Source organism: Zonotrichia leucophrys, chromosome 4 (genome assembly GCF_028769735.1).
Source record: "Zonotrichia leucophrys gambelii isolate GWCS_2022_RI chromosome 4, RI_Zleu_2.0, whole genome shotgun sequence".
NCBI lineage: Eukaryota > Metazoa > Chordata > Aves > Passeriformes > Passerellidae > Zonotrichia > Zonotrichia leucophrys.
In genome coordinates this window covers 13,248,817-13,274,509 of record NC_088173.1, presented here as the reverse complement: position 1 = coordinate 13,274,509, position 25,693 = coordinate 13,248,817, and the positions used below count along the sequence as shown (strand labels likewise).

Below are 25,693 nucleotides of genomic sequence, written 5' to 3'. Positions count from 1 at the left end.
AAGCAGCCTGGCAGGAATGGCCAGTGTGGCATGGTGAAGAAGGACTAAAGAACTACTCTGAGGCTCCAGCAGTATCTGTGCAACCAGGCAGTGAAAAAAAATTCAACAAACAAACCAAACACAAGCCCCCACCCAAAACGTAGAACCTGCTTTGCTTCTTGCTGTAAGTTTTTTTGGACAGTTGTTGCCAGGCAGAGATGTCCCAAGTGTAAAATGTTTCCCAAAACCAGTGTTTTCCTCAATTCTCGTTCCTATGCTGTCATTTACCATGGGAGTTCTCGTTTTGCTTTTGTTGAAGGATTAGGATGTAAGAACTTCTGGCATGTATAAAGGGTTTATACATTGTGTTTCTCTGTGAAGGGTGGCAAGAGAAAAATCATCTCAAATTATGGACTTTCTGCATTCAGGTGTTTCGGGCATGACACAGAAGTGGACCAAGTGAGAGCTGTGTGGGCAATGCTAGTGGCACATATATATGACTGCTGTAGGCTTGGTGGGGGTGTGGGGTGTGTGTGTAAGTACAAGGTGTACTAATATTTGCATATAGGCTTGAAGAGTTAAGCACTTTGCAAAACTTAAGTGATAAGCTACTTGTATTTGGAGAAATGATGGGGGAAACAGTTTTGTACTCCAAGCAAAATTTATTAGAAGTCTATTCAAGAAAAAAACCAAAAAACCACAGAGACCTTTTGCTTGTAGGAATTCAAAGTCAGTTACCTGAAACTCAGGTATGAAAAACCTGCATTTTTCTAAAATCAGATACAGAGTAGAAACAGTACTTTTTAAATATCACAGGCAACAGATATTTAAGTCCTCAATCATAAATGGCATCAAAGATAGTATTAATCTCACAGCAAAGCTGCATGCAGATCTAGTTCAAAATTGAAAGCCTTTGAATATAAAGCTTTTGCCATGAAATCTGCAATAATAAAGGTATGCTGCACAAAGATGTTTCTTTACCTTTGCCTTAATGACCTTTCTCAGTAATAAAGACATATGTACATTTAGATTTGGCTGGTAAACCATATTTTAATTAATAAAATTTTGCATAAAAGGCTATCTTACAGAATTGCACTATCCAGATGTGCTTATGGTAAACAGAGAAAGAAAAGAAAAACGCATTGAAATGTTCTGTATGTGAAGAGGGCAAATAAGAAACTTAATTTTTTAAAAATCAACAACCAAATGGCTCTGTACAAAAAAGCAAAATTATGTACAAAATGCTACAGAGACTACATACATTTTGATAATTTTGATCCTTTACCCATGAAAAATGCAGCAGAAGCTTTTGCCATCTATAAGGTGCCAAAGAAACCAAATCCAAATTTTTATTTTCATAAAGCCATAGTCATTATCATCCTGTGCCTTAATTTCATTTGCTATTTATGCTTACCTTTGCTTATGGAAAATGTATGTTTTCAAACACTTGTTCATTCAGACAAAAAACCAAAACCCAACACCTCTAAAATATATTTGTTTTATTACTTGTGACTTCTTTTTTCTGTCTAAATTCCTAAAAAGAATGTGTAACTTGGGTTTCATTAACATACATACACATATATAGTGAAATAAATCAGTACATGATGCTTGTGAATATTTTTCAGGTGGCTATGTTAGGAAAGAAAAAAACCAAAATCCAACAACCCTTTGCACTAACACTGTTTACCTTCCTGCTTCTTTAATTTCCTGATAAGTAAAAACACTACCTCTTACACTTCATGTTGCTTACTATTACAACATTTTGATTACAACCATTTAATATCAGACATCAATAGCAGGTTATTATTGTCTATGCTTACAGCACTGTCTTGCTCTTCCTTAAATCCTCTTTCCCCAGTCTTTGTGCCTTTTGCACTTCTTACTTTTTAACAGAAAACACTACAGGTTCACTACAGTTTTTCATTAGGGAAAAAAAGATAAAAGATTTAGCCAATACCATTGCACCCGTTCAGAACACTTGCAGTTCTTCCATTTTCACTTTGCTTGCTTGAGATTTTACAATCACTGTGCATTTGTTACAGCATACAAGTGCAGGCAAAAAGTCTATATTATAGTTTGTCATACATTGTAAACCAGTACAATAGGCAAACCCGTGACACAGCAATGTGGAAGCAACAAATGCTGCCAAGCTAATAAGAATGTGTAAAATCAATTTTTTAAAAATAGTAAACAGCAACTTTCCTCTGTATTACATGCATGCTGAAAAAATCCCACCAGACTTCATGGTAGTACCACAAATGTTCAAACCAAGATTAATTTTTTTCCCCCTTTCCCCACTACCCCCCCATGGCAACTCATTTATGTACCTGTCATCAGGTTTTTCCTACTGTGTTTCACATGAAAATACTTTAAAACAGGGAGTATTTAAATGTTGAAATGCTTCCTCTTGTCTCAGAAAAGCTTAGTTATTCACACTGTGGTCGTTGCTGTAATACTGCTGGGACGGTTTGGCGGGTGGGATGGGATGAGGGTGAACTAGATGGCCTCTATTTGAGACTGCAAGCGAGAAAACAGAAGGCCAGCGTAGCATGTTTTCTAGCAGCTTTATGCAGATGTGTTGCAGAGATGCAGCATAAATAAGTAGAAAAAAAAATTTCACAGCCTCTTGACATAGTTTCCAGGGAAAGTACCAAAGAATTTGGTTCTTCTTGAGGTTCCTGAAATTAGAAGCAATAGATGAAAGATGGGAATAACAACAGAAAATCACTATGTAAGCATGACCTCAAAATTTTTTGTGTTTAATATTGCACAAGCAGAATGATCTAGAGTTCTTTATACTATATAATTTTATTTGTGAGGTTTAACAAAGTGTAACACGGGAAGCAAAATGTAAATGAAGAAGCATATTTGAGTAAGTTGTTAGGCCTGATTAAAAGCTGTGCTAAAATTCTTGGTACATAGAAATAATTTAATTTCATCAAAATAAAGTTTATTAAAATAATGTGAATTTTTTAAGTATTAAGAACTTGTCAGTTGATTAAATTAGCTGCTGTGTGCATGAGGGTTAAGGAAATGATTAAGCCATCCTTTCTAGGCCTGGTAATGCAATCATCATTTGATCAGTAATACTTGGGTTTCACAAGCGGTCAATGCTGTGGATGTATTCCCATGAGACGGTTTTAAGGTACCTGGCCTTTATAAAGAGAGAAGTAATACATGGTCCATTCTGTGTTACAAATGGGAACAATGCTGTACAACAAGCAGGAGCTGTGTGTCAATTTGGCATCTATCAATTTTAAAAGAGAAAAGTGCAAAATCACCTGCTCATTTCAGTGGATTTTGATTGGGATTTCTCCTGATAAAGCCAGGTTCAGATTTATTACACTAAAGGCCAAAAATCAAGTTGTTTAAAAGACAGCACTTGAAGAGGGCAGCACAGGTCAGGGGGAAAAAAAAGAAGAGCAACCAAATCAAAACATACCCACAAACCATCCATCATCACATTTTTCCATCACATCAATGACATCTCCCTCTCTGAGCTCCAATTCATCTTCGTTCCTAGGGGTATAGTTATATAGAGCCTGAAACCTTAAATAGGACAAATGAGGCAGTTTAAAAAGAAGTAAGAGTTTTTGCTCAGTAAGAGTTTTTGCTAAGCAAGCACTTTTGCTCAAGTAAAGGAGCTGGTTCAAACATTAAGAAGAAACGCTTCTTGCAAATAGAGGGGAAAAGGAATTTTTTTTTGCCTAGTGGACTTGAGGGTTAGGAACTTATAGTAAATAAAAACTTCATTAGAAAGGCAACTCATGAGACATTGAAGACTGGGTTTAAAGGCAAGTCTGATAGCTCCTCGACCAGTTGTTTCAAAAGCATTTTTAAAAAAAACATTTTAGTGATATTTTATAGCTCAGTAACCAAACAGAGGACATTTAAAGGAGAGTCTAGATGTGCTAGCCCTGTAGGCTGCCATGGTCAGCACTGTGGCTCTGCCTTTAAGCTCCAGAGAAGGCAGTAGCAGCACAAGTGAGGGTACCCAGCACAGCAGCTCCAACACGCTGTCACTGGGGCTGGGGGAGCTCCCTGGGCCCTTCAGTGGCTACACAGATAAGCCATCTGTGAGAGTGAGCGAGAGGCCTGGATCAAATCAGAGGACATAGGGATGGAAACTCAAACAATATTCAAACCCTGAGCTATGCTTCTACACCTGGCCAGGGCTGCAGATTGCAGGATATAAGTGGATAAAAGGCAAGAGGTGTGCAATTACTAAATACATTGTATTTCATTCCTTGCCAGCTTTTAATTAAAGTTTTTTGAATTGAAAGAATAAACTCTGAGGAGGGGGAACTGAAGGTTCTTGGGCTGACAGCCCACAGGAAGATTGTTGTAAAAGCCTGTGAATCCTGCATAGTCAGAATGGGCTTTTTTCCCTAAGCAACCGTGCCTTAGATATGACTGACTGTCTAAAAAGAAGCAGGGCACAACTGCAGAAATTGGGAAAAGGATATAGTTTTAATTTCAGATTACTGAACCAAAAGATAATTGTATCCATTCTTTTCTCTTAGAACAGTTCACTGAGTTTTAAACCTTAATACCATCATTACACTTTCCCCAGTACAAACAAAATAGATTGCTCATTGATGTGTTTATCATTCTGGCTAAGTTTTCATGGCTTAAATAAGATGTTTACTTCAGTAAAAAATTCCTGCTCCTGAAAGCCCAATTTGAAAATCCTATATACAGACTGGTGCTAGGTTTAGTTTCATGATGTTTATCCTAAATAAACTACACTTATTTTTCACATTGCTGGTTCAGAGATTAGAAAAGAAGAAAATGTTCCAAGAAAAAACAAAAACCACCTTAATTTCTTGTCACTGGCAGTCATCTTCCCAAGCCCCAAAAGTCTCTTTTTATATTTTAATTAATCTAACAAAATGGAAAGTGACTGGTTGTTTAAGCAATTACCTTTGGTAATTTGCATAGCAGTAGTAAGAACAACCTGTGCAAAGAGCTAAGTGGCAACAATGTTTTTTGTTATGCTTATCACCATTCCAGGAAAGCAGAGCTATGGTGACATTCCAAAAAATAATTAAATGCAGCTTCCAAAGGGAAAAGCTTTGCAGATGCAATGTGTCATGAATAGGATTCAAGCCAATTACTTACTCAAGTACAGTAACAAGAACTTACCAATGAGCTCTCTTTGTACTTTAGAAATTGAATCTTAGTAATTTCTAGATAATCCATCTTAAAAACTCCTTTGTAGTAATTTCATTCTCTCTATGCTAACCTAAGATTTTGTAAATATGAAAACTCTACTAGCATTTACAATACTGACAGAAAACATATTCAAGAGAATTTATATATAAATTTAAGTATAAAATTAATATATTTATATTTTCAATTTTAGGAATCAATAAATTTAGTCATGAACTACTTATGATATATAGAACAAAATGAATTAGAAAATTATTACTTTCAAAACTGAGTTAGGTTCTTCAGTATGCTCAACTATACCAACAGAAAGTTGTGGTTTTAGTGAGACTGAATATCCCAATCTTATTATGTATTTGTGGTATATCTATCTGTAACTTTTTGCCCCTCTTTTTAATCTTTAAATGACTCAGGAAAACTTAAAAATATTTTTAGACAATAAACCTTAGGTACATTTTATGAAAAATTATCTAATAGGGCATATACTGAAGTGCTCTGATGCTAAAGGAAGAATGGCTACTGGTTTCAGCGATCACTGAAGTAGGACCCGAGGGCAAGGCTGGGGGGGGTGGAAATCTCAAGACAATCTTGCATTTTAACTGTCAGTACTGAAATATCCCAAGCACTTAAAATAAGACTTGAGTTCTAGGTTCTTCTCCAGTTTTCAGAAAAGCTTTTCTTGTATCTCATATTTGAATTGCACTTGTAAATCACACCAAAAAGTGTGAGCCTTTGTTCCTGTGAACAAGTTACTTTTTTTCTCTCTATTCACATTCTGAACTGTTTCTGAATAATTGTATCAAGTCAGTAAAGCAGATCAGTTGAAGCAATGTTGAATCTGTAATTGTCATTTTGCTGAGATGTAAAAGTGGAGAGAATAAAAAAAGTCAAAATCTCTTCTGTAAGTACAGAAAACAGAGAGCTGTTAAGTTGCCATGTCTGGCCGCACTGAATGTAAAATTAAACAAGGCTTTGCCCTCTGGGACCTTCCTGGCTATCTTCCTACATCATGCAGTTATCAATAAATCTGTGAAATCTCTTCATAATTGTACTTGGCAAGTCAAAAAATTATCTGATGACGTGCTGGCTGTTAGTTAAACGTTAGGTTTTGGTTTAGTAGACAAGAATTATACTTACGGTTCCCCCCCACCGTGTATATTTTCATGAGAAAGCACAGGGCGCTGTGGCTGAAATGAAATGATTTGAAATGTAATAAAGATTTGCAGTTTAAGGTCCAAATAGTTGGATAGGGGTGTAACACATAGTTGCTCAAGAGTCCATATGCTACCTTGTGTAAAACCATGGCCCATTATGCCCCCCTTCCAACTCACAAGAAATCCTTAAGAGACACATCAAACAACTGAATCTTGGCACGTTTAAAGATCTGATTTTTGGAGGTCATAATAAAAACTAAACAAAACTGTGAACTTCATCAACAGTCCATTCTATTTATAGCATAGTACAAAGCTGGAATAGAACCCTGCTGCCTCTTCACTGTGAAACAGAAATAACATTCGAAAAATCAGATGCAACTGATGAACATCATACATTTTTTGGATGAAATATATTTTTAGATAAGCAGATAAAATCTCCTATACATAATGGCAGAATCTAGAATATTCACAGACGATCAACATACCAATTTACATTACACACACAGAGCACTAACTTGGCAGGCAAAACATGCTATGCTGTAACTAATTCTGTTTCATCTCAAGCCATGCAGGCTGTTGGGAGGCAAAGAACAGAAAACAATTTTGAAAGAATACATTTAATTGTGTGACTATAACAATTAACACTTCAACAGAAAAAAGTAGTCTGTATTTCCAGTGCAGAACTTTTGAAATGAACTATGTTCCTTCTTAATGGAGCATTACTGAGCAATAACATTCAATACATCTGGATGCATGTAAATGAAAAATACTAACCTTCTACAGAAACCATATCCTGCTTAGAAAGTTACTGACTTATACCAATTAGAATCTGGCTGGGGCCAGAAGGTGCAGGAGCAGCTGCTTGGAAAAGCTCTTGATATAAGCAGGGATCGTATTCTCTGTTGACTGAGGATGCCCTCTGGTCACTCTGTAGAGACAAGTCTGGGAACCATATCTGTTTTGGGAATGTGGATATCAAACACTGCTCACAGCACTTTCTTTCATGAATTGAGTAAACTGCAACCTGATCTTTAAGCCATGGAATTTGTCTTATTGCCCCATGGTTCTCTCTTGGTTTGACTATTTCAGTCACTCTTGAAGATGATACGGTCTTCTAAGAGAGAAGGCAGCCGTAAACAACCCACAGACTGATGGCAAAAATTGAACAGAAAAACACGGGATGTAGTTTGTTAGGTTTCTTTCCCCTCTTTTTCCTCTCAGTATCTCCAGATGGAATTAGTTATATTTCTTTTTCAGCAGTTTCTATGAATACGTGCAGAAAATATTGTGAACAATCTGTACTTTACAGTCTGTAGAGTATAACTTTTAAAAGGTGCCTAAATTTTCAGGCAGGTAGATTACAGATTTTTATTTAAAATTCATATTATTGAATGCTAGGTGGGAAACAGATTTTCAAAGTAAAAAAAAAAAAAGTTTATACTCTTTACTGTCTTCTCTCCCTCTTAACTCTGCCTCTGCCCATGCACAAGATGGATAATTTTTACTGAAGAATAAACAGTAAAGATAACAAATTAAACAGTTCTCAGTAAACCTCCTTCAATGGCTGGCTTGTCTAGCAAGCAGAGAATAGTCAAAATTCTTTGTATTTAGATTGGAATCTGCCCTGATTTACTGCTAATCTTTCATCAGGTCTGTAACTGAGCTGAATGCCAAAGATAGAGATGCAAAAGAACTCAGCCAAGGTTAAGGACTTCTATAAACAATGGAAATAAAAGTCCTAAACAATGCTACAAATGATTTAATGCTTTGAACATAATACCAAGCCAGGAAGAAACTGGGTAGGTTAGTATTATCATCTTTTTCTGCATAAGCTTCATTAAAGGTTCTATTGCTAATTAACCACTGTAGAAATAGATAAGAATCAAGGTGACTCATGATTTAACTCTATGTTGTTGCTGCAGAGAAAACAGTCCTGTGACAAAATTACAATCTTGGAGAAATAGGGTGAAGTGATTGGTGGTATGTCTGAGCAGGGGGACCTTGGTGCTTGCTCTCTGTTTGGAGGCATTCCACAGTAATACCCCAGCTGACATCCAGAAGCTTCCTCCCTGTTTTCATCCCTAAGCTCTCATTCCCACATACAGCTGTATTGGCTAGACAAAGGACTGTTAACAAAGATTCCTCGTTTTCAGCTGCAGCTCAGTTTACCAGACTGTCCTATTTGCTGGGAAATATTGCAGGACCTAATCCCAAAAACATTAAGGAGTGTGCAATCAAGTCAATGGTCCCAGTTGTAAGCCTGATTTTCATGCATGACTGATACTGCACTTACATATAAAAGTTCTGTAGAGTCCCGAGTATGCAAATTAGGTGCATGATATGTGCTCTTGTACTTTTGGAATTAAAGTAATAAACACTACACATTGACCAATACACTCCTCTTAATATACTGGTTACATTTAATTCATTTGGAGTAATGTGCAAAATTGAAACAGGGCTTAATCCCTTTTTTACAGCTCTCATTCCTAGTTGGCCTTTCTGTTAGATGGTATTTGATTGCTACCACAAAAATTCTGGCCTTCCTAGGATTGAACTGTCTTTCTTCACTAGTGAAGAAAACACTGTCCCCTCAAAGCAAACAGAGGCCTGCCAAAAAGCTATAACTTTGGAAGTTACACAAACCTGCCTATCTGAAACTAAGATTCAAATTTTAAAAAGAGAGACATCAGAAAGATGATCACCTAAAATCAGCAGCAACAGCATGGAAAATAATTAATCCCATTACCAGTTTTAAGACTTAAAGTTAAGAAACCAGTGCAAAGGACAAATAAATCCTGAGCTGAAAGTGAAGGACAAACCACAAATTCTCATTCCCATATTGTTTAGGTTGAGGGTGGGGTTTTTGTGTTTGACTTTTTGTGATGCTTTTTTCCACTTTTTATAATGTTAGATTATATTTTTGAGTAAAATCCATGCAAATTCGAAACAACCTGACTTTCTGGCTAGGTGAAAAAATTAGAATTGTGTTACAGTTACATTACAGATAAGAAGTGAAAGGTTAAAGAGTATTAAAGTCTGGAATGCTTGGATAAAGAGGACAGTATTGAGTGAAAAAAAAGTAGCAGGAGCAAAACACTTTGAAAAGAAGGATGTGGATTCAAAACAAAAAAATTCAGTCTGTATACATGCAAAAGCCTGTATATATGAAACGGAGAATAAATTTTTTTACTGTTAGAAGCTGTAATTTTAATAAACTAAAAATACTTTGAAAGAGAGGAGTAATTTTAATAGAACTAGACTAACTATAAATAACTAAATATAAACACCTTGTAGCACTGGAAATACCATGCAGTACTGCAGCGATGCAATACACTAGTGGATTTATATAAAAAGTTCAGGCACACACAGACCTGTTGCCTTTACTCAGTCATAGCACAGAAGCACAACAGGAAGAAAACACAGCATACTGATAGTATTGAGACACTTGGGTAAAAGCAAAATACTGAAAGACTAGACACTGAGCTCCTTGTCCATGGAAAAGCTGTTATTGCACACTGGGCATCCAGTACCATACCCTGTGTGAATAGCTGTGACCTCTGACAGGTGAGCTGCAGGATCTCTTAGTCATCACTGGGCTACGAGGAGGTTTACCCATAACAAATAGCTCCCTCTTTAAATTAGCCTAGAAGAACCACAAAAACTTTGTCAAGCCAGAGTTTAAGAATGAAGCACCATGGGATTTTTGTTGCTTCATTCCTACATGCAAGTCAGACATGCTTTTCCTGATAACAAAAAGCAATTGTTACAGGTAGGAGGAGTACTGTTAGTACACAGTATTTTCATTGCTACCACTGTATCTTTTTTTCCCAAAGGTTTCCTGCTCTGGTACACACCCTTACATGTTACAATTGTAAGATGAATCATGTATAGCATATGCAATTGGAACAGTTATTGCATGTGTACCCCCTGAAGTAGCTCAGATAATAACACAGAAAAGCTCAACAGCATAGAGCAGAAATACTACCTTAGAAATACCAATGGTGAATGTAATTCCTTGCTGTTAAACAGAAAACACCCCCTGGATTTGCATTTAGAAAGCAAGTAAATACTTGGTGGAAAGTCCTTCATGGAAGTATCCTCATTTTGTTAGCATCACTACAAATCAGCTTCATATTTGTCAGAATTCAGTTATTAAGGAGTGTGTGTGCAGCCCATGTGCAATATGGGCAGGAGTGAGCTGGGGGGAATGTAAGGAGAGCAGAGTGCTATATTGGAAACCTTTTCTTAGGTATTTCTGACTGTCAGTAGAATGTGACTAAACAGAAAAACCCATCCCCCTCTTGGGAGAGGAGTGAATAAAAAGAGCAAAAAAAGATACCAAGAGAGGCCAAGGAGGCAGAAAAATGTCAGCATTTCTCCTTATGATGTGTCTTCAGACTTCTTTTTTTGGAGCACACATCCCTCCCACCAACAAAATGCAAACTGACACTTCCCACCCATAGCTCCTTGTATTCCATTTAGTTTTAAGCCACATAGCAAATATATATATATGTGTGTGTGTGTGTATGTGTACATATGTATTTTTAAATTAACAAAAGTTACTGAAGTTTGCATATACTGTTTCAAGAACATATATTCTTTCTATTTATTTTCAGCTTGGATTCTATGAATTTCTGTTTATTTTCACCTTGCTCAAATAAGGGCAAGGAATATACAGGTCACCTAAAAAGAATTTCAGTGTAGATGAGGAATGTTCTTAATTTTTCTGGTTAGGCTAAGCAAAAGCACTCTGCCAACTGCTACATTATTAAAAGCTGCAGACACAAGTGCAGCACTCTATTTTACTCTTCTTTGAGGTGGAACAAACCTAAGCTCATGACAGATTCATGCCCTGGAAAGAAGCCTTATGTCTCTTCCCTGCTTCAGAAAAAAACCCAACAGATTTGTTGATCTTAAGACCACTTTAGGTCCATTATGTCTGTTTTTTCTGTGAATGCACATTGTAAAATGGGGTAGATCTTAAGAAAAGAAAAAAAAAAAGGAGGGCATTTATGATATAGATGTAATGATGGAATGATCACTTTTCTAGGATAGTTTCTCTTTACGTTACTTTTTCTCCTATTCATGAGCAGACAAATCTTCTGGAAGTTAGCACTGCAAATTAACTTTGTCTTTCTAGAGCAAGTTTTCATTTTTCTGCCACAGAGCTTCAATGCTGACACAAAATGTAGTCCTGAAGAGGGAATAATCTTTGTCCAGTCCTTGACTAACAGAATTGGTATTTAGAACATGACCCTCAGCAGTGGTGCTTTCCTGTGAAATTTATGACTTTTCTCCCAGGCTTTGGATTGAAATTGAAAACAGAAACACAAATGTTATCTGGTTGAATACAGTTCAGTTTCATTCAATTAACTCAGTTACACCGCTGTCCTGGTATGAACCTGAAATTGAGTAGAAGACATTTCTGCTTTCCTATCATTGGTATCTCCTAATCTATTGAATTGTATCACAATGGTTATAGCTTTACCTTGTGTTTCACTTGAAAAAGGCCTATCAATCCTCCATTTCTTATGTTATTTAGTATTAGTAGAGAAAGCAGTATATCTGAGAAGATCAAACTCAAACAAGTGTTAGCCTTGCAGTTATTTAATAGACACGAAGCTTTACAACAATCCATATTCAAGGGGTGCAGTTACCTTTAACTGTAGTGAATCTTTCTCCTGCTGCTCTAAGGGTTTAGAGAGGAGAGGAGCTGAGAGGGAAGCAGTAGACAGGGATATTGTAGGAACGGAGTGGGAAGTAGGTGCCTTGGCAGAGGGAAATGGAAGATTAGAGGAAAGATGGAAAAGAGGATCAGTCTCTTGATGTTCCAGCATAAAGCAGAGCTGGCTTAAATGTTTAAGAAGTATGAGAAGTAGCTCTGCTATAAAACTGTGTTCCAAAATCAGCTGAAGGATGTCAAATGCTCAGTAAGGGGACATGTAACTAACCTCAACAATCACAAATCTCATGCTAATCTTATTATTAGTCATCTACTTTTCTGGAAGACATCTCTTGCCTCAGAAAGCATTAAAACGATGCCATTTGTGGCCATGGATTTCTCCTCTATTCTTAATTTTTCTTCTTTGTTTTTCAGGTCATTTAAGGGTAGAATGTAATTAAAGGGCAAAATGTAATTAAATAGTTTAACATTTGGTCTAAAACATACTGTCCTAAGCACCTGACATGCATGCTGTCAGTGAAAGTAACTACCTGAATAGTCTGTTGAAGTAAGTGCTGAACAGAAAAGAGAGCTATGCCTGGGAGCCACACAAACTGTATAGTTACATTGTGGCATTTAATGGCCAGCACACATTTGGGGTAGCTCAGTGATGTAGGGTCCCAAAGAGGAACGGGGAGGGCTTGGGGAGGAAGCATTTGTGTAACTGCCAAACATAATCTGATCTGTTACTGTTAGTCAGATCCTTGTAACAGAGTCTGCTATAAATACATCAGCTGTGAGCTGACACATGCCAAGCACAAACCGCAGAGTCTCTGCAGCAGGCACACGTCCCTCCCTCTGCAGGCTGCTGACAGCATTTGCTTGCTGGGGCCTCTCTCAAAAGGGGCAGCACGCAATGGGCTGGGGAGGGAAATGGTTTGCTGGCTTTTCACATCAGAAACTCCTCAGCAAATAGCAGGGGCAAGAGGGAAAGGACTAGCACAATTGATACATCATAGAATTTACAATAGTGCATATGCCTGCTTCTGAGAAGGGACGCTGACAATGTTTAATCATAGAATCATAGAATGGTTTGGGTGGGAAGGGATCTTAAAGATCATCGAGTTCCAACCTCCCTGCCATGGGCAGGGACACCTTTCTTCTTAAACCATCTTGCTCAGAACTCAGTTTTATCAAATGCAATTATATAAAAGTGTGCCTGTGCACAATACAAACGTGTAGATACAAGGCAGAGAATAATTATACTAAGTTATCTGAACACAGAAGTCAGGGTTGTCAAAAATTAAAATACCTTAAAAATATCTGGTGAAGTATATCCTTCATAACAATCCATAGAATCTTCTCCACTTGCTATTGGGAATTCTAAATTGTCATGTACCAGATCCTCCTCTATATACAGTCTAGTCAGTTCTTCTGTTTTGTCTTGTGCTTCTTCAGAGGAATCTGATTCTTGAGATTCTGACTGATCCTCTTTATTAAGTGAAAGGTCTGCAGTACAGATTTCCTCTTCGTTTTCAGCACTTGCAGCTAGCACACTGGACAAGGAACCTTCTTCATATGGCAAAGGGATGTTATGCATAGCACCGTGTTCACCTTCTCTTGTAGCATCTGACAAATCTCTCGGTACTTCAATAACTAAACAATCAATTATGCTTTCTAAGTCTTTATCTTTCCCTGACTTGGTATTGTTGCTGACATGCTTATGTGTTACGTCATGAGATGAGCTGGCTGAAGATGAGACAGAGGGAGATACAAGAGAGGACAGAGGGAGATCTGTAGGAGAGCTGAGAAACACCTCTGTATTTGGCATAAAGTGACCATCCTTAACATGGTGAATGCTATTACCTGGGGAGATTGCTACAGTCTGGGAGGTTGCTAATGCCAAGGAATTGAGTTCTTCTAAGTCACAAAGAAAACCGTCTGGAACTGATGGAGAAGTTAAGCTGCACATGCCTGAAGGTGAAAACCCAACAGTCCTTGAGAATAAGTCACTACAGTCAACCTGGAGAATCTTTTGATCAATGTGTGACCAAGACGATGGAAGTTGTCTGGAAAGTGGGGTCAGTGCTTGGGAAGGCAGCTTCAAAAAATAAGAAAAACATGGGAATTGAAATAGATAAGCATGACAGAGAATTAGGATATGAGAAAACTGGAAAAGAAAAATGTCTGTGCCATCATCTGGATTACAGGGTACAATTTCAGTGACCATGAGTGTCTGAAATCACTACTCTATGAATCAGAACAGCAGGAAAGACATTTGAAACATGAAACTATCAGGTTCTGGCTTAGGGCATAAATGTCAAACATGAAGACAGATCTGAATCATTACATTCATGAAGGCAACTGCATTTGATCTGCTGAAGTTATGTTACTCATGGTGCTCTGTTAGTGAGCCTGTCACAGGTTATTAAATCATACAATTAATAATAATAATAATACATTTTTCCCAAACCATTACTCTTATTTTGAGAATAGAATTTTCAGAAGTACACTTCAGGTGTTATTAAATACTTCTTTCTAAGTACAGCAACCAAGGTAATTTCTAATTATTAAAATGTTAATACTTCTATTTTTCTTAGTACTTCTGAGTAAATGTTTAAGAAACATCTTTAATACATTGCATACTTTTATTAAGGCATGAGCTGCTGCTCAGAATGAATGAAATTGAGAATTCAGAACAAATCTGTTTTCCAAAATTAACCCTATTAGTTCAAAATGATGTCAACATTTGTGAAAGGTACATTCAGTTCAAACTGGACATAGGCAATCAACAATGCTTTTGAAATAGTGACAGCACAGTACACAAGAGTATGCTTTGAGTACCGTTACACAATATTGATTGAAGTATCCTTCTGGTAAAAGAAACGTCCTTTTCTAAGAACGAGAGACTGGTGAGTCATACGTACACAGCATCAGTAGATATCCATTGCTTCAGTAAATACTGGAAATGCATTTTTATTACTATAAATCCTCAAAATTAAACTTGAGCAAAAAATATTTTGATCTCATCGTTACAACTATCCAAAATAATTAGATGTACACCTCTAAGTTATCTGGATTACTACACACTTTAATTATTAATGTAGTAGAGAAAAAAAATTTCAGAAGTCTACAATAATGTTGCAGAACAGGGAGGTTAGCTTACTTACCTTCTGCTTGAGTTTTCTTGAGGCAAACAGCTTTATATTATAGTTAGACAAACCTTTGTTACAGAGTCTTCTGTACCAAAGTAAACAGTACAGACTGCTACAATACAGCCTGCTAAACAGAGCTAGGTTGTTACAGAAATACTCAGTCTCTTTCCCTCATCATTCCTCTTAAGCAAGGGTCCCTAACCTGTGGTTTCAAGGTCAATAGTACTGCTGAGGAGATTTCACCATTTTTACTTTCCCATGGCTATAAACTGTACTATGTAACTATATCTAAAGATATAGATGGATTAGGCCAAGTTACAGAGAGCAAAACTTGCTCACAACTTGTATTGCTTATTTATCTTACCCATTAGGCCAGAGAAGTTTAGTACAATTGTTCTAGCAACAAGGAGTGATATGTGGTAAAAATCTTCAAAGAAATAGGGAAACTGGTATCCGAAAGTGTGGTAAACTCTAGAACACCTTCAGGACTGATGAAATTCTTCTAGGTAGCCAGGAACAATATGTCTTCTTCATGGTATTGCCATTTGTGAATACAGCAGAATCCAGAAAAAAGATGTCTGTTTAAGAGTCTCAGTGGAAGGTGGTTTTGATTTTTTTTAACCTGATTGTTGTGGTTTTGATTTTTTTTAACCTGATTTTTTTAACCTGATGTGTATCCTATGTTAAAAAGAAGGCTTCTACCAATTTCCTTCCCTCATGAACTAGTTTAATAAAAACTAACTTAGTAATAGCAGCAGGATACTTTTGTAATATGGATGTAAATGCTCTGAAGCACCACCTGTGCTCAACAAGAGCTATGGAGCTTTGGCAGGATACCTTAGAGAGAAGCCTGCTCCTTAGAAACCACGGAGAGGCATCTCTGGAATAGGGAGCACTTATACTGCCTCATAGTCTTGACTTGCCTTCAGGACCCTCTGGATTCCTGGAACAATAAGGAGCCCTAGCTTATGAGTACCTCAGTTGACAGCTACAGAATTTGATGTTACTTGAGCAGTTTTGTGGGAATAGAAGAGATAGGATCTAGTTCTCTGTTGTGACACATTCTGGAAACCCATACAAGACCTGTTCTAGCAACTGTCCCAAACTAACTGATACTTATTACTAAGAAATATTTTCAGGGGCTACTGTTGCCTATAAATGACATCTTTGGGTAGCTTTTTACAACCCTAAAGTAGTTAGTAAATGTGGAACTTATTTCAAAGTTGAAGCGTGTGGATGATCACAAGTATGGAAGTAGATAGAAGTAGAAAAGAGGACAAACCCAAATGAAACATGAATTAATAGCGGGACAAAGAAGTTCATAATTACACACAAAACTCACTGTCCATGCTGAAGAGATAAACAGCAAAGGTAAAGAGGAAGATCTAGAAAAGTTTCCATCTTGAATGTTCAAAGTAATTGATAGCAAGGTAATTCTAAGCACAGTTTATATGCAGAAACTTCCTTAGTTTCGATCACTGCCAAAAATGTTATGTTCCCCACACAGGTGAGCGCAAAGCCTCACAAGTGAGTGATAAACCAGAACACAGGAATCTTTCTGCAGCATCCTGTAGTATGGTTTGTGGTGGTTATCTAGACTAGGAAGGAGAACAATTTGGAACCTATGATATGCATCTGGTGTGAAAAATATACAACCATAAAGGTCTGCATTCAAATTCATTGACAATGTGATGACAATCATCTCACTCCTAAATGAAACAACACTGTCAGTTTGTACCACTCCAAGGAATGTACCAACATTCTAGCCTCCTCACAGACTGTGAATGGCAAAAGGAGGAAAGTTTTGGTACAGAATCACTGGCTGTTCTTTGCTTTAAAGGTACAGAACTGGTCTTGGCAAGCTGTGTCCTGCATGCTTATGGAACCATAGGCTTTTAGGACAGCTGTGTTATGGGAATGCCTTCACATTGTACTATTAGAAATCTGCTAGACATACTCTTAATGCTCAAATTCTTGCTAAGATTCCCAAATAAATTTTTCTCTGTTGACTTGACTTTTCTGCCCAAATTTCACCTGTCTCTACTAAAAATAATGTAATAGCCAATTAAGAAAAGAGCATAAATCCTGGCAGAATATGAGACACACTTGTCTATTAAAAATTATTTATTAACAACATAGTAATGCAATTCTACCTGTGCAAGAAAGAAAATGTTGTGTACTTAATCCTAAGTTATGTATAACGTTGACAAAATATTACAAGTCCTTCTAAACCCATTCTAGGGGTGGCAGCTAACATCAGAAAATCCTTACCTTAGTTGAACTTAAATGATGTATTCTGTCACTAGAATAGCTTTGGGGTATTGGAGGGTCAGGATAGTCATCTACACCTTTTGATGGATTCTTTTTGATGACTTCTACATAGGAGACAGGGAAGATGCCTTGTTTGTTGGTTCCTGGTATTTTACCTTCATACCAGTTTTGATCAACTCGCTTAAGAAGAATTACTCTGTCTCCCTGAAATTCATTATGAAAATGAGTTATCAGCACATACATTGAAAGTTAATTTTGTACATAACAACTATTATTTTTATGCATAATATTATCTTCCCTACAGTGCTGCTTCCCATCAGTCTTGAGCATCATCTCAATTTTCCCATTTTTTCCTCCCATTGATAACAGCCATATATAAAACTACCATCCCAGTAAAATGAGGGGTGAGGCATAGGCTATAAATGCTGTTCTTTTATCGGAGGGGAATCTCATCTTGTCCTTTCCTCTTGCTTGGGAGATTAACATTAACACTTTTCTTTGGAACATAACCTGTTTTAATTGTTGGCCAAACCACTAGCTAATGCCCCAATTATAGTATGCATTGACTGATATACCCATTTTTTCTTAAGAGTGATAAAAGTTCAACAGTGAAATCCGTCCAAGTGCTTTGTTATCAGTAAAATTCGAGTAAGTGAAGGTAGAAAACTAAAATGTGTCAGTCTGTTGAAAATATGAGAGAAATAAGTGTTTTTCCTATGTAAAATGGGCAGAACGTCACTGTTCTTGGGGACTGTAGAAATTGAAATGGGAAACATCAACCTTATGTTCAAACCTTTTACTTTACGTGCTAGACCCTTCTTTGGTTTACATGATGTTCTTTTCACCATGTCTTTCTGAAACAAATCCTTGCCTATTAGTTTTGCATTCTTTTGGGTTTCTTCAATTTTGTTTCTGTAGTTGATGTGTGGAGTTCACTACAATTGTCCTCAGTGAGATGGAACAAAGGAAAACCAATGCAAATCAACTTTCCAAACAAACCAAAATTGGTCCATTAGGATTATGATCACCTCAATAAACACAAAAACTAATTTTAGAAAGAAATAAGACACCCAATTATCCCCAACTTCTAACTTCTCTAAATTCCTCTTCCTGGGGTTTTTTTTAGACCGTTCTGACTTTTACAAATTTCAAATTAATGAAAAAACATCCATTATTTTCAGTAGTGCTGGATTAGGCTGTAGGTCAGCAACAAACATCTCTATCCTTACTATTTTGCTTAAAAGAAAAACAAACCACTGAAAAGCTTCTATGAACTCTAATTCTTAAAAGAAAAAAAGAGTAGGCAGAACTTCCCAGTGGATGAGAAGTAACCACTGCTTACAACTAAGTATTTAATGTCTGCAATAATAAAGTTTCTCTACAGTATTAATATTCCAATGTCTAACAAACTTCAGAAATTAAACAGTTATTTTGCTCATGTGCAATTCAGTATAGCCAACAGGATATGCATAGGAAAGATAATAGAACATTATAAACAAAGAGCTGTTATTAAATAAAATATTTACATTCACAAAAATATCTCTGAGGCTTTTTTTGGTATCTTCTATCTTGTGTAATTTTCTATTTATTCTGCATTAAAATCCTTACTATAATAATTGTGACAGCCAGGAATAATTTAAAAAATGAATACATAATTGAAGTGAAAACTCAAAATTTAGCTGGGCAGTTAGCAGCTGATTGCATATGCTACTCTGCTACAGTCCAAATTAAAGGCAAAACACATTTTCAGTATTTGCAGGTAGCTGAGACTGACTGCAAGGCAACAAGCTATTTTCTACCATGGCATTGCTTTGTGCATTGCAAATCTAGAATGTGCAGAGTGCACAAAGAGCAGTATTTACCTATATATTGATTCTGTGTAGCAGGAGACATTATAATGCTATTTTGATGGAAGATAGTTCTCAACTGTACCTTTCTAAGTGATAACTCCACATTTGTGTCTGCACTGAAATTATATTTGGCAACAGCTTCTCCAATCTCTCCAATCTGTGCAGGGGGAGGTGGCCTGGCAGGCTGTGCTTTTTCTGGGGGAGAAAGTTTCTAAGGAAAAAGAAAAACCAGATTTTCATCAATCTCACGTGGTTTGTCGACCTATTACCCAAATTATTTAAAAGAATTAAAACAAAGAACAAACCTCAACATAAGAAATTGGGAATATTCCAACTCTTCCATGGTGCTCACCCTCATACCAGTTTTGATCAATTTTCCTGAGGATATAGACAGTATCTCCTTTCTTAAAGGACAGCTCTCTGTAACAAATTTATTTATATCAGATGTTTATAGCTTTACATTTAACTCTTCTCCCTGCATGGTTCCTGAGATCTTTACAGTTTGGAACTGAAACAGAATGTAACAACTAAACATTTGAAGAAAAAGTGTCACAGCTGTGGTACATTTATCAGTTGATCATAACATATAAAATCAAATTACTTGAATTTATGAATCCCATGCAAAAGTTATAAAGGCCTGTCTTACATTGTCATTCCAAAGAAGCATTGCTAGTTACCACCAGAGAACTTAGTATGATGTGTGCATGCAAGTATGATGATCTTCATGGCTTATCACTACCTTTCTGCAGCATAAAGCTTGGTGTGCTTCTGCTCTACACATTTTTTCTTTCATAACAGCTATTCAGAAGTATGAAGGATACAGGATTATGTTCTCACCATTTCTCGATATCAGAGACGGTGGGTTGTTAAATGTTGGATACCAAATGCTGGATACCAAAAAATATATCATTAAGAATATTTTCAGATCCTGGCTTGGGAGATCTTTGCTGTATCATCCGTTTGGTTTTTCAAGAGCTAATGTGCCGCTCTGGTAATTTCAGTTGGGAGTTTTGTCCTGACACAGCTAATGCAATTCTAGTGTCAATGTTTGGTCATATCTAAAGATTGTTTAAATGTCTTGAATCATTGGAACAACAGCAGAAATGAATTGTAGACATTCTACTTTGACTGTCTCATGTCTTAAATCAGTGGTTCCCATTCTTTTGTTATGGACCACTGCTTTTTGTGTTGGTATGTGGCATGTCATATCCTGCAGAAAGCCTGTGTATGTTAAGACAGGAAGAGGCTGAAGCATTATACAGACTTTTGATAAACTCATTATCTGTTACAGTAGTTTAAGCAATTTACCCTCTGTCACCTAAACGTAATTCACAGCAAACAAAGAGCCTTCACAACCTGTGCTCTAGAAGGCTTAAGATGCACAGCTATTCATGTGTTCAAACAGATACAATGGAGAATATAGTAATTTAAGATAATTTTACTACAAAGTAACTTCTCACACAGTTTGCAAGTGCAGGGACTACTGTGACAACAAGCGGGGTCCTCATGCCCATGGCACTCACTGTTGAAACTGGCTTGAACACCACTTAAGTGGTAGAAAGAGTTTGCTTGAATTATGAATTCTTGAATGAACAAAAGTCTAGTACTTACTTAGAAGTCTGAGCTTTAAAGTCATATACAGCTCTAGCTGGCAGTTTCTGAAAAACAGGTGAAGTGATTAATACATTCAGGTAATATTACTATATGATAAATGTGTTTCAATTTTGAAAAGGTGACCAAGATCCAAAAAGAAAAGGATGAGCTTTACAGTGCTTCTTGAAGAAATAGGCAATAAAATATATATCTTTTTTTTAAGGCAGTTAGGTGTTTGGGACTTAGTGTTCTAAAACCAGAAATAGCTAAATTTTAATGCAGACTACTGTGCAACTTGATGTTTAAGAGAAGTACCAAAGTAAAGAAAAAAGTTAACTATGTCAATGTGACTTGTAGGCAACTAGGTACAACATAAATACACATACTTAATATTCTGTAGTATTTTAGGTGCCTTTAATGTAAACTTGTTATCTGTAGGCTAATTTCAATTGCAATGAAGCATGACTTTTATATATATATTTATATATACACATATCCTCTGACAGCTGGAAATGGTTGGGATATTTTTAATTTCTATAATTACATTAATAGTTTTAAGAAAGCACAGGACTGGAGGTGATCTGAGTCATCTATGCAGCTCTCTTGCTATCACAGGCAATCACATGATAACATTTCTTTCATACATTTATCAAGTTCTGTCACCAAGTACATGGAAGCTCAATAGGACTGTGTGTATCTGACAAGTAGCCAGCACCAGATACCTCAGAGGAAGTGAGAAGCAGAACCACATGAGGGCATTTGTTGAAGTGATTTAGTCTTGCTCTGCAAGTACTTGCACAGATAAGATCACCCCATTCTAATAAATGCCTCTCTAGGATGTCCTAGTGACTAGAATGAGCTGATTATGCTTTTCTGAGAGATACTATTTGTCATGATGTAAAGGTGCACATCTTTTTATGACAGGAATAAAAAGGGAAACTTTTACATTTTAGCTTTATTCCAGGCCAGGTGTTCTTGACTTGGTTCTCTCATTTCTTGTCATTTTAAGACTAGCAAATCTAGCACACCTACAGAATTGTCTTCACTATAATAAAAAGTCCCTGAAGTTATTATAGGGATCCTGTCAATTTGAATTTTGCCATACTAATACAATTTTCCATTACAGATCTCCTTCAAATAAGATAGCCTAAATTTAAAAGCATTTTTCTGTTCCTTGCTCTTATTAAAAACAGTCTGTTAGACAGGAGGGGATATTCATATCAACATATGATTCATATCAACTGTAGCTCTATGCAGTCTTTCCTGATTTTGGTACAGCTGGTATTGTAACTATTAAAGCAAATAAGAGAAAAAGTGGATATGAAAAGAACAGTGGAGCTATTTAAATACAAAATACTTTGAAATGTACAAAACATACTGGAAATAGAGATGCCTTTTCTCTTTAACATTTTTAAACCTTTTAAAATTATCTTAAAAATGTCTTGTAATGTAAGTATTTTATGTATTTTCAAATTGAAAGATGGTTTTCCATGTCACAGGATTCTTTAAAAGAAACATACAATATGGCTCCTATGGAACTATGGAACTCCTGTGGAATAATATGTCTATGGAATTTTTTTAGACTGTATTTTGTAATGAGAATTTTTTTTTTTTTTAAAAAAGCAGAATTTTAATCAAATTGCCAAAATATAAGCAAGTCAGTGGGGTATAAATGGTTCTGAATTCAGTTCTAACCATACCACCATTTATCAAGGTGTATAGCCCAGACCAAAATCTTATCTATTAGCAATTAAAATATAGTAATCTTTTATGTTGTTTGGAGAGCATTTATAGTTCTAGACCTATAAGCATTCTTAAGATACAGAATAATATACTTTGTTTTTCAATATGTACTTTTCAGTGATGCTTTGTGTGACTTTAAAGGTGGTACACTTCCATTTTCTGGTGGCCTGCTTCCATTTACTCTTCCAAAACATTACTACAAGCAATCACTACCTAATTATAATCACCAATTGCTACAGATGTTTGAGACTCCTCTTAGGATAACTGGTTTTGTCTAATACACTAACAGTAGTGGTTTGCTTTCCAAACAAAAACAACAGTGAAATATAGATGTTTTGTATCAGTTTTGAAACTACCAAGGTAGTTTCTTTGTGTAATACTTTCGGTTTCTGAACAGCTTTCCCCAGTCAAATCTGTTATTTTTCTCTATTCCAAACACACACTCCAATCAGTTTTGACAGAGCTGATCAATAACTAGTGAATTTATGTCCATTTCTATTTAATAATGAACAGAAGAATACAGCTTCTGTTAATAATAAAATAATTTTTCTGTTATTAATAAAATAATACAAAGTCTGGTATTATTTTAACTTCTTGAAGTACCAATCTCCTTAATGAAAAAGGAAGATGCTGTTCCTTTGGTCTGCATCATTATATAGTCTTAAAACCAAGACAAATCTTGTCTCAAATATGTTAACAATTTTCCATATGGATATTGCTGTGTTATTTATTGTTGTTTCACTACCTCTTTGTCTGTAGTTCCTCTTCTCTCCCTTGGAGTACATCGTCCCACATCAGTGAAAGCAGAAGAATAGCTTCCAGGAGACTCCTGGTCTACTGAAAACAGAAATTATGTGAAACTATGATAAACAAAACCATTCAAATCTGTAACGCTGCTTGCTTTGATTTAGGAGGGTGAAAAGATATTGAAATCTATTATTTAACATTTAATAGCAAGAAAAGCACGTGGTATGATGGTTAAGAGCACCTTTAAAGGAAAAACAAAATTACTAACTTTAAGCAAAGGCTAAGGCTGTCCTCTGATCCAGAGCAGAGGGAACTCTATGACTGAGGATCAAGAGAGTGTATTTATGCCTCACTGGGAAAAGGGATGCTCCCCCGCTGGGCCAAGTGGAAGACATGACAGCAGTACTCAGACTCCATCAGGTTGCAGGACATTGTTTGGAATGCCAGCAATGTAAACACATAATTACATGCACAACACATGATTCAAGCATGCTTCAATGAGAAAAATGTGAAGAAACATTGTTTCCTCCTAAGATGCATTTCTACTTTACCAGGGGCACATGTTAGGCAGCACAAGGAAATTTAAAAGGATGTTACTTCATAAAAACAATTCTGTTTTAAGAGATGGAATACAAATGATATTAGTCACCAATCTATGTGGCAGACTTTTCTAAAGCACAGTTTTCCAGTGTTTATTACAGGATGGTGAATATTTTCTCATGTTTTGATAAGGATAAAATCAAAATCTTATACACTCTATAGCTCTGCAAGTTGAAAATGTGAAATGAAAATAGAACTATTTAATGAACTGCCTCTTAACTTCTAGAAGCACCGTTTTAGTTTCCTACTACCACAGTGGTACTTTCTAGTGGAAACATGATTTATATTTGTCTTCCTTTGACTTCATTCCCACAATCTGTTGTTACCAAGCTCATACATTTCTAAAGAAATGCAAGTGGAACAAAGAAAAGAACTGAAAGCATCTCATCCATTCTAATTGGTTGTTGGCTAAGCCACAAAAACTTGAGGGTATTGATAAATACAATGGAGGTAAAGAGATCATTTTATTATATATGCCACTGGTTGTAAGCATGTCATTCCAGTAAGTATATCATAGCCCTAGTTCTGCACAGCTTTTTTGATATGGCATGAGTTCCTGAATGAGGATGTACACCTACTGAATAAACCTAGAGATACAATTAATGACTCCAAACACATCTGGTTTTTTTTTTTTTAAATTTCTAGCAGTAAGAGAAGGATTTGGAAAGGAGTGGAGATGCAGAAGCTTTAGGACAAAAATTTCTCCTTTTCTCCACAGCTCCTTATGCAGTCAACACTGGTAGCTTTCAGTCATCTGCTGTGACCTTCAGGTCTCTGTGTGGCTGTAAGAGATGCACACACGTCCAGCAAAACACAAAAACTTAATTAGAAGAAGAGCTCAGCCATGACTGGTGCTGATGGAAACTAATGGAATATTCTGCTTTACTCATTCTCCACGCTACTTTAGGGATATTAATGTTGACAGAGGGTATTGCTTTCCTCATACCAGGCTCCTTCATAACTGCAAAAGCTAATAGAAATCCACATTTACTTTACACTATGGATTTCCTTATTTTCACAGACTGGAAAATTCTCATTTAGCAACTACAATATGTGAAAAACACATTTTTCAACAACTTGAATCTCATCATGTAGTACTGTGTGCCAGGGTTAATTATGATCAAGTATGATTAATTAAATTCTGAATTGCATTTTATAGCTGTTTTTTAACCAAATTTTCTATTCTAAATATGCCTGTTACAACTAGTTAAGAAAAGATGGCAATAGGTTCAATTCTGATTTCTCTTGAAATACATGTTTATTATTGTGCTACTTGCAAAAGTTACACAAAAATATGTGAGAATAAGGATAAGATGGGTCTGATCAAATATTGCATAATTTCTATATTAAAGACATTCTCTCTTACATCCACTTGGGATTTCAAGAATATATTTTAACTATTTTTTATTTTTTAAATTAAAATAAAAGAAAAATCAAAAAAAGAGGCAGAGCAACAAACAACTCAAAGCAGTAACTTTAAAAACAGATTGGTCATACGTACCCTGAAAATTTCATTCTTGTTTAGATTATTGAGAAATTCCCTTCTAAGAAGACAGGAAATTTATCAAAATTTATTTTGAAATTCTATGGAAAGTATTAGTTTTGCTGCCACAGAAATTGGAAATTGTTTGAACAGTGGAAACTTCCTAAAATGACCTTAATATCTATTCACAAAAAATAACACAAAGTAGTGGATTCATAAGAAAACAGAACCGCCTTTCTATGATACTGGCAGCATTAACAGAATTTTTATCACTTACATTTATTAAA

At 36.1% G+C, this 25,693-nt stretch overlaps 2 protein-coding genes across 24 annotated transcripts in view; both read right to left on the bottom strand.

Moving 5' to 3' along the window:
• Positions 1–629: 629 nt before the first annotated feature.
• Positions 630–25,693, bottom strand: part of SORBS2 (sorbin and SH3 domain containing 2) — a 144,517-nt gene continuing 119,453 nt past the window's right edge. For 9 of the 23 annotated variants that reach the window (XM_064710502.1, XM_064710500.1, XM_064710518.1 and 6 more), the window contains 9 exons: positions 23,322–23,413; positions 20,852–20,898; positions 19,546–19,660; positions 19,323–19,451; positions 17,391–17,594; positions 9,838–9,945; positions 6,286–6,335; positions 3,422–3,528; positions 630–2,657 (listed from right to left, as the gene is read on the bottom strand). In XM_064710502.1, the coding sequence (XP_064566572.1) occupies positions 2,596–2,657; positions 3,422–3,528; positions 6,286–6,335; positions 9,838–9,945; positions 17,391–17,594; positions 19,323–19,451; positions 19,546–19,660; positions 20,852–20,898; positions 23,322–23,413 (914 nt within the window). In that variant the 3' untranslated portion in view covers positions 630–2,595. The remainder of the gene's footprint in view (positions 2,658–3,421; positions 3,529–6,285; positions 6,336–9,837; positions 9,946–17,390; positions 17,595–19,322; positions 19,452–19,545; positions 19,661–20,851; positions 20,899–23,321; positions 23,414–25,693) is intronic. The other 14 variants (XM_064710509.1, XM_064710521.1, XM_064710510.1 and 11 more) reach the window with 4 other exon arrangements.
• Positions 12,170–14,391, bottom strand: LOC135446567 (uncharacterized). The gene has a single exon (XM_064710527.1). The coding sequence runs from the start codon at positions 14,192–14,194 to the stop codon at positions 13,268–13,270; it is 927 nt and encodes a 308-aa protein (XP_064566597.1). The 5' UTR covers positions 14,195–14,391; the 3' UTR covers positions 12,170–13,267.

What these genes read in the sequence shown, in the direction of transcription:
- LOC135446567 (XM_064710527.1), bottom strand. Translation starts at nt 14,194, where the DNA reads ATGGTCACTGAAATTGTACCCTGTAATCCAGATGATGGCACAGACATT.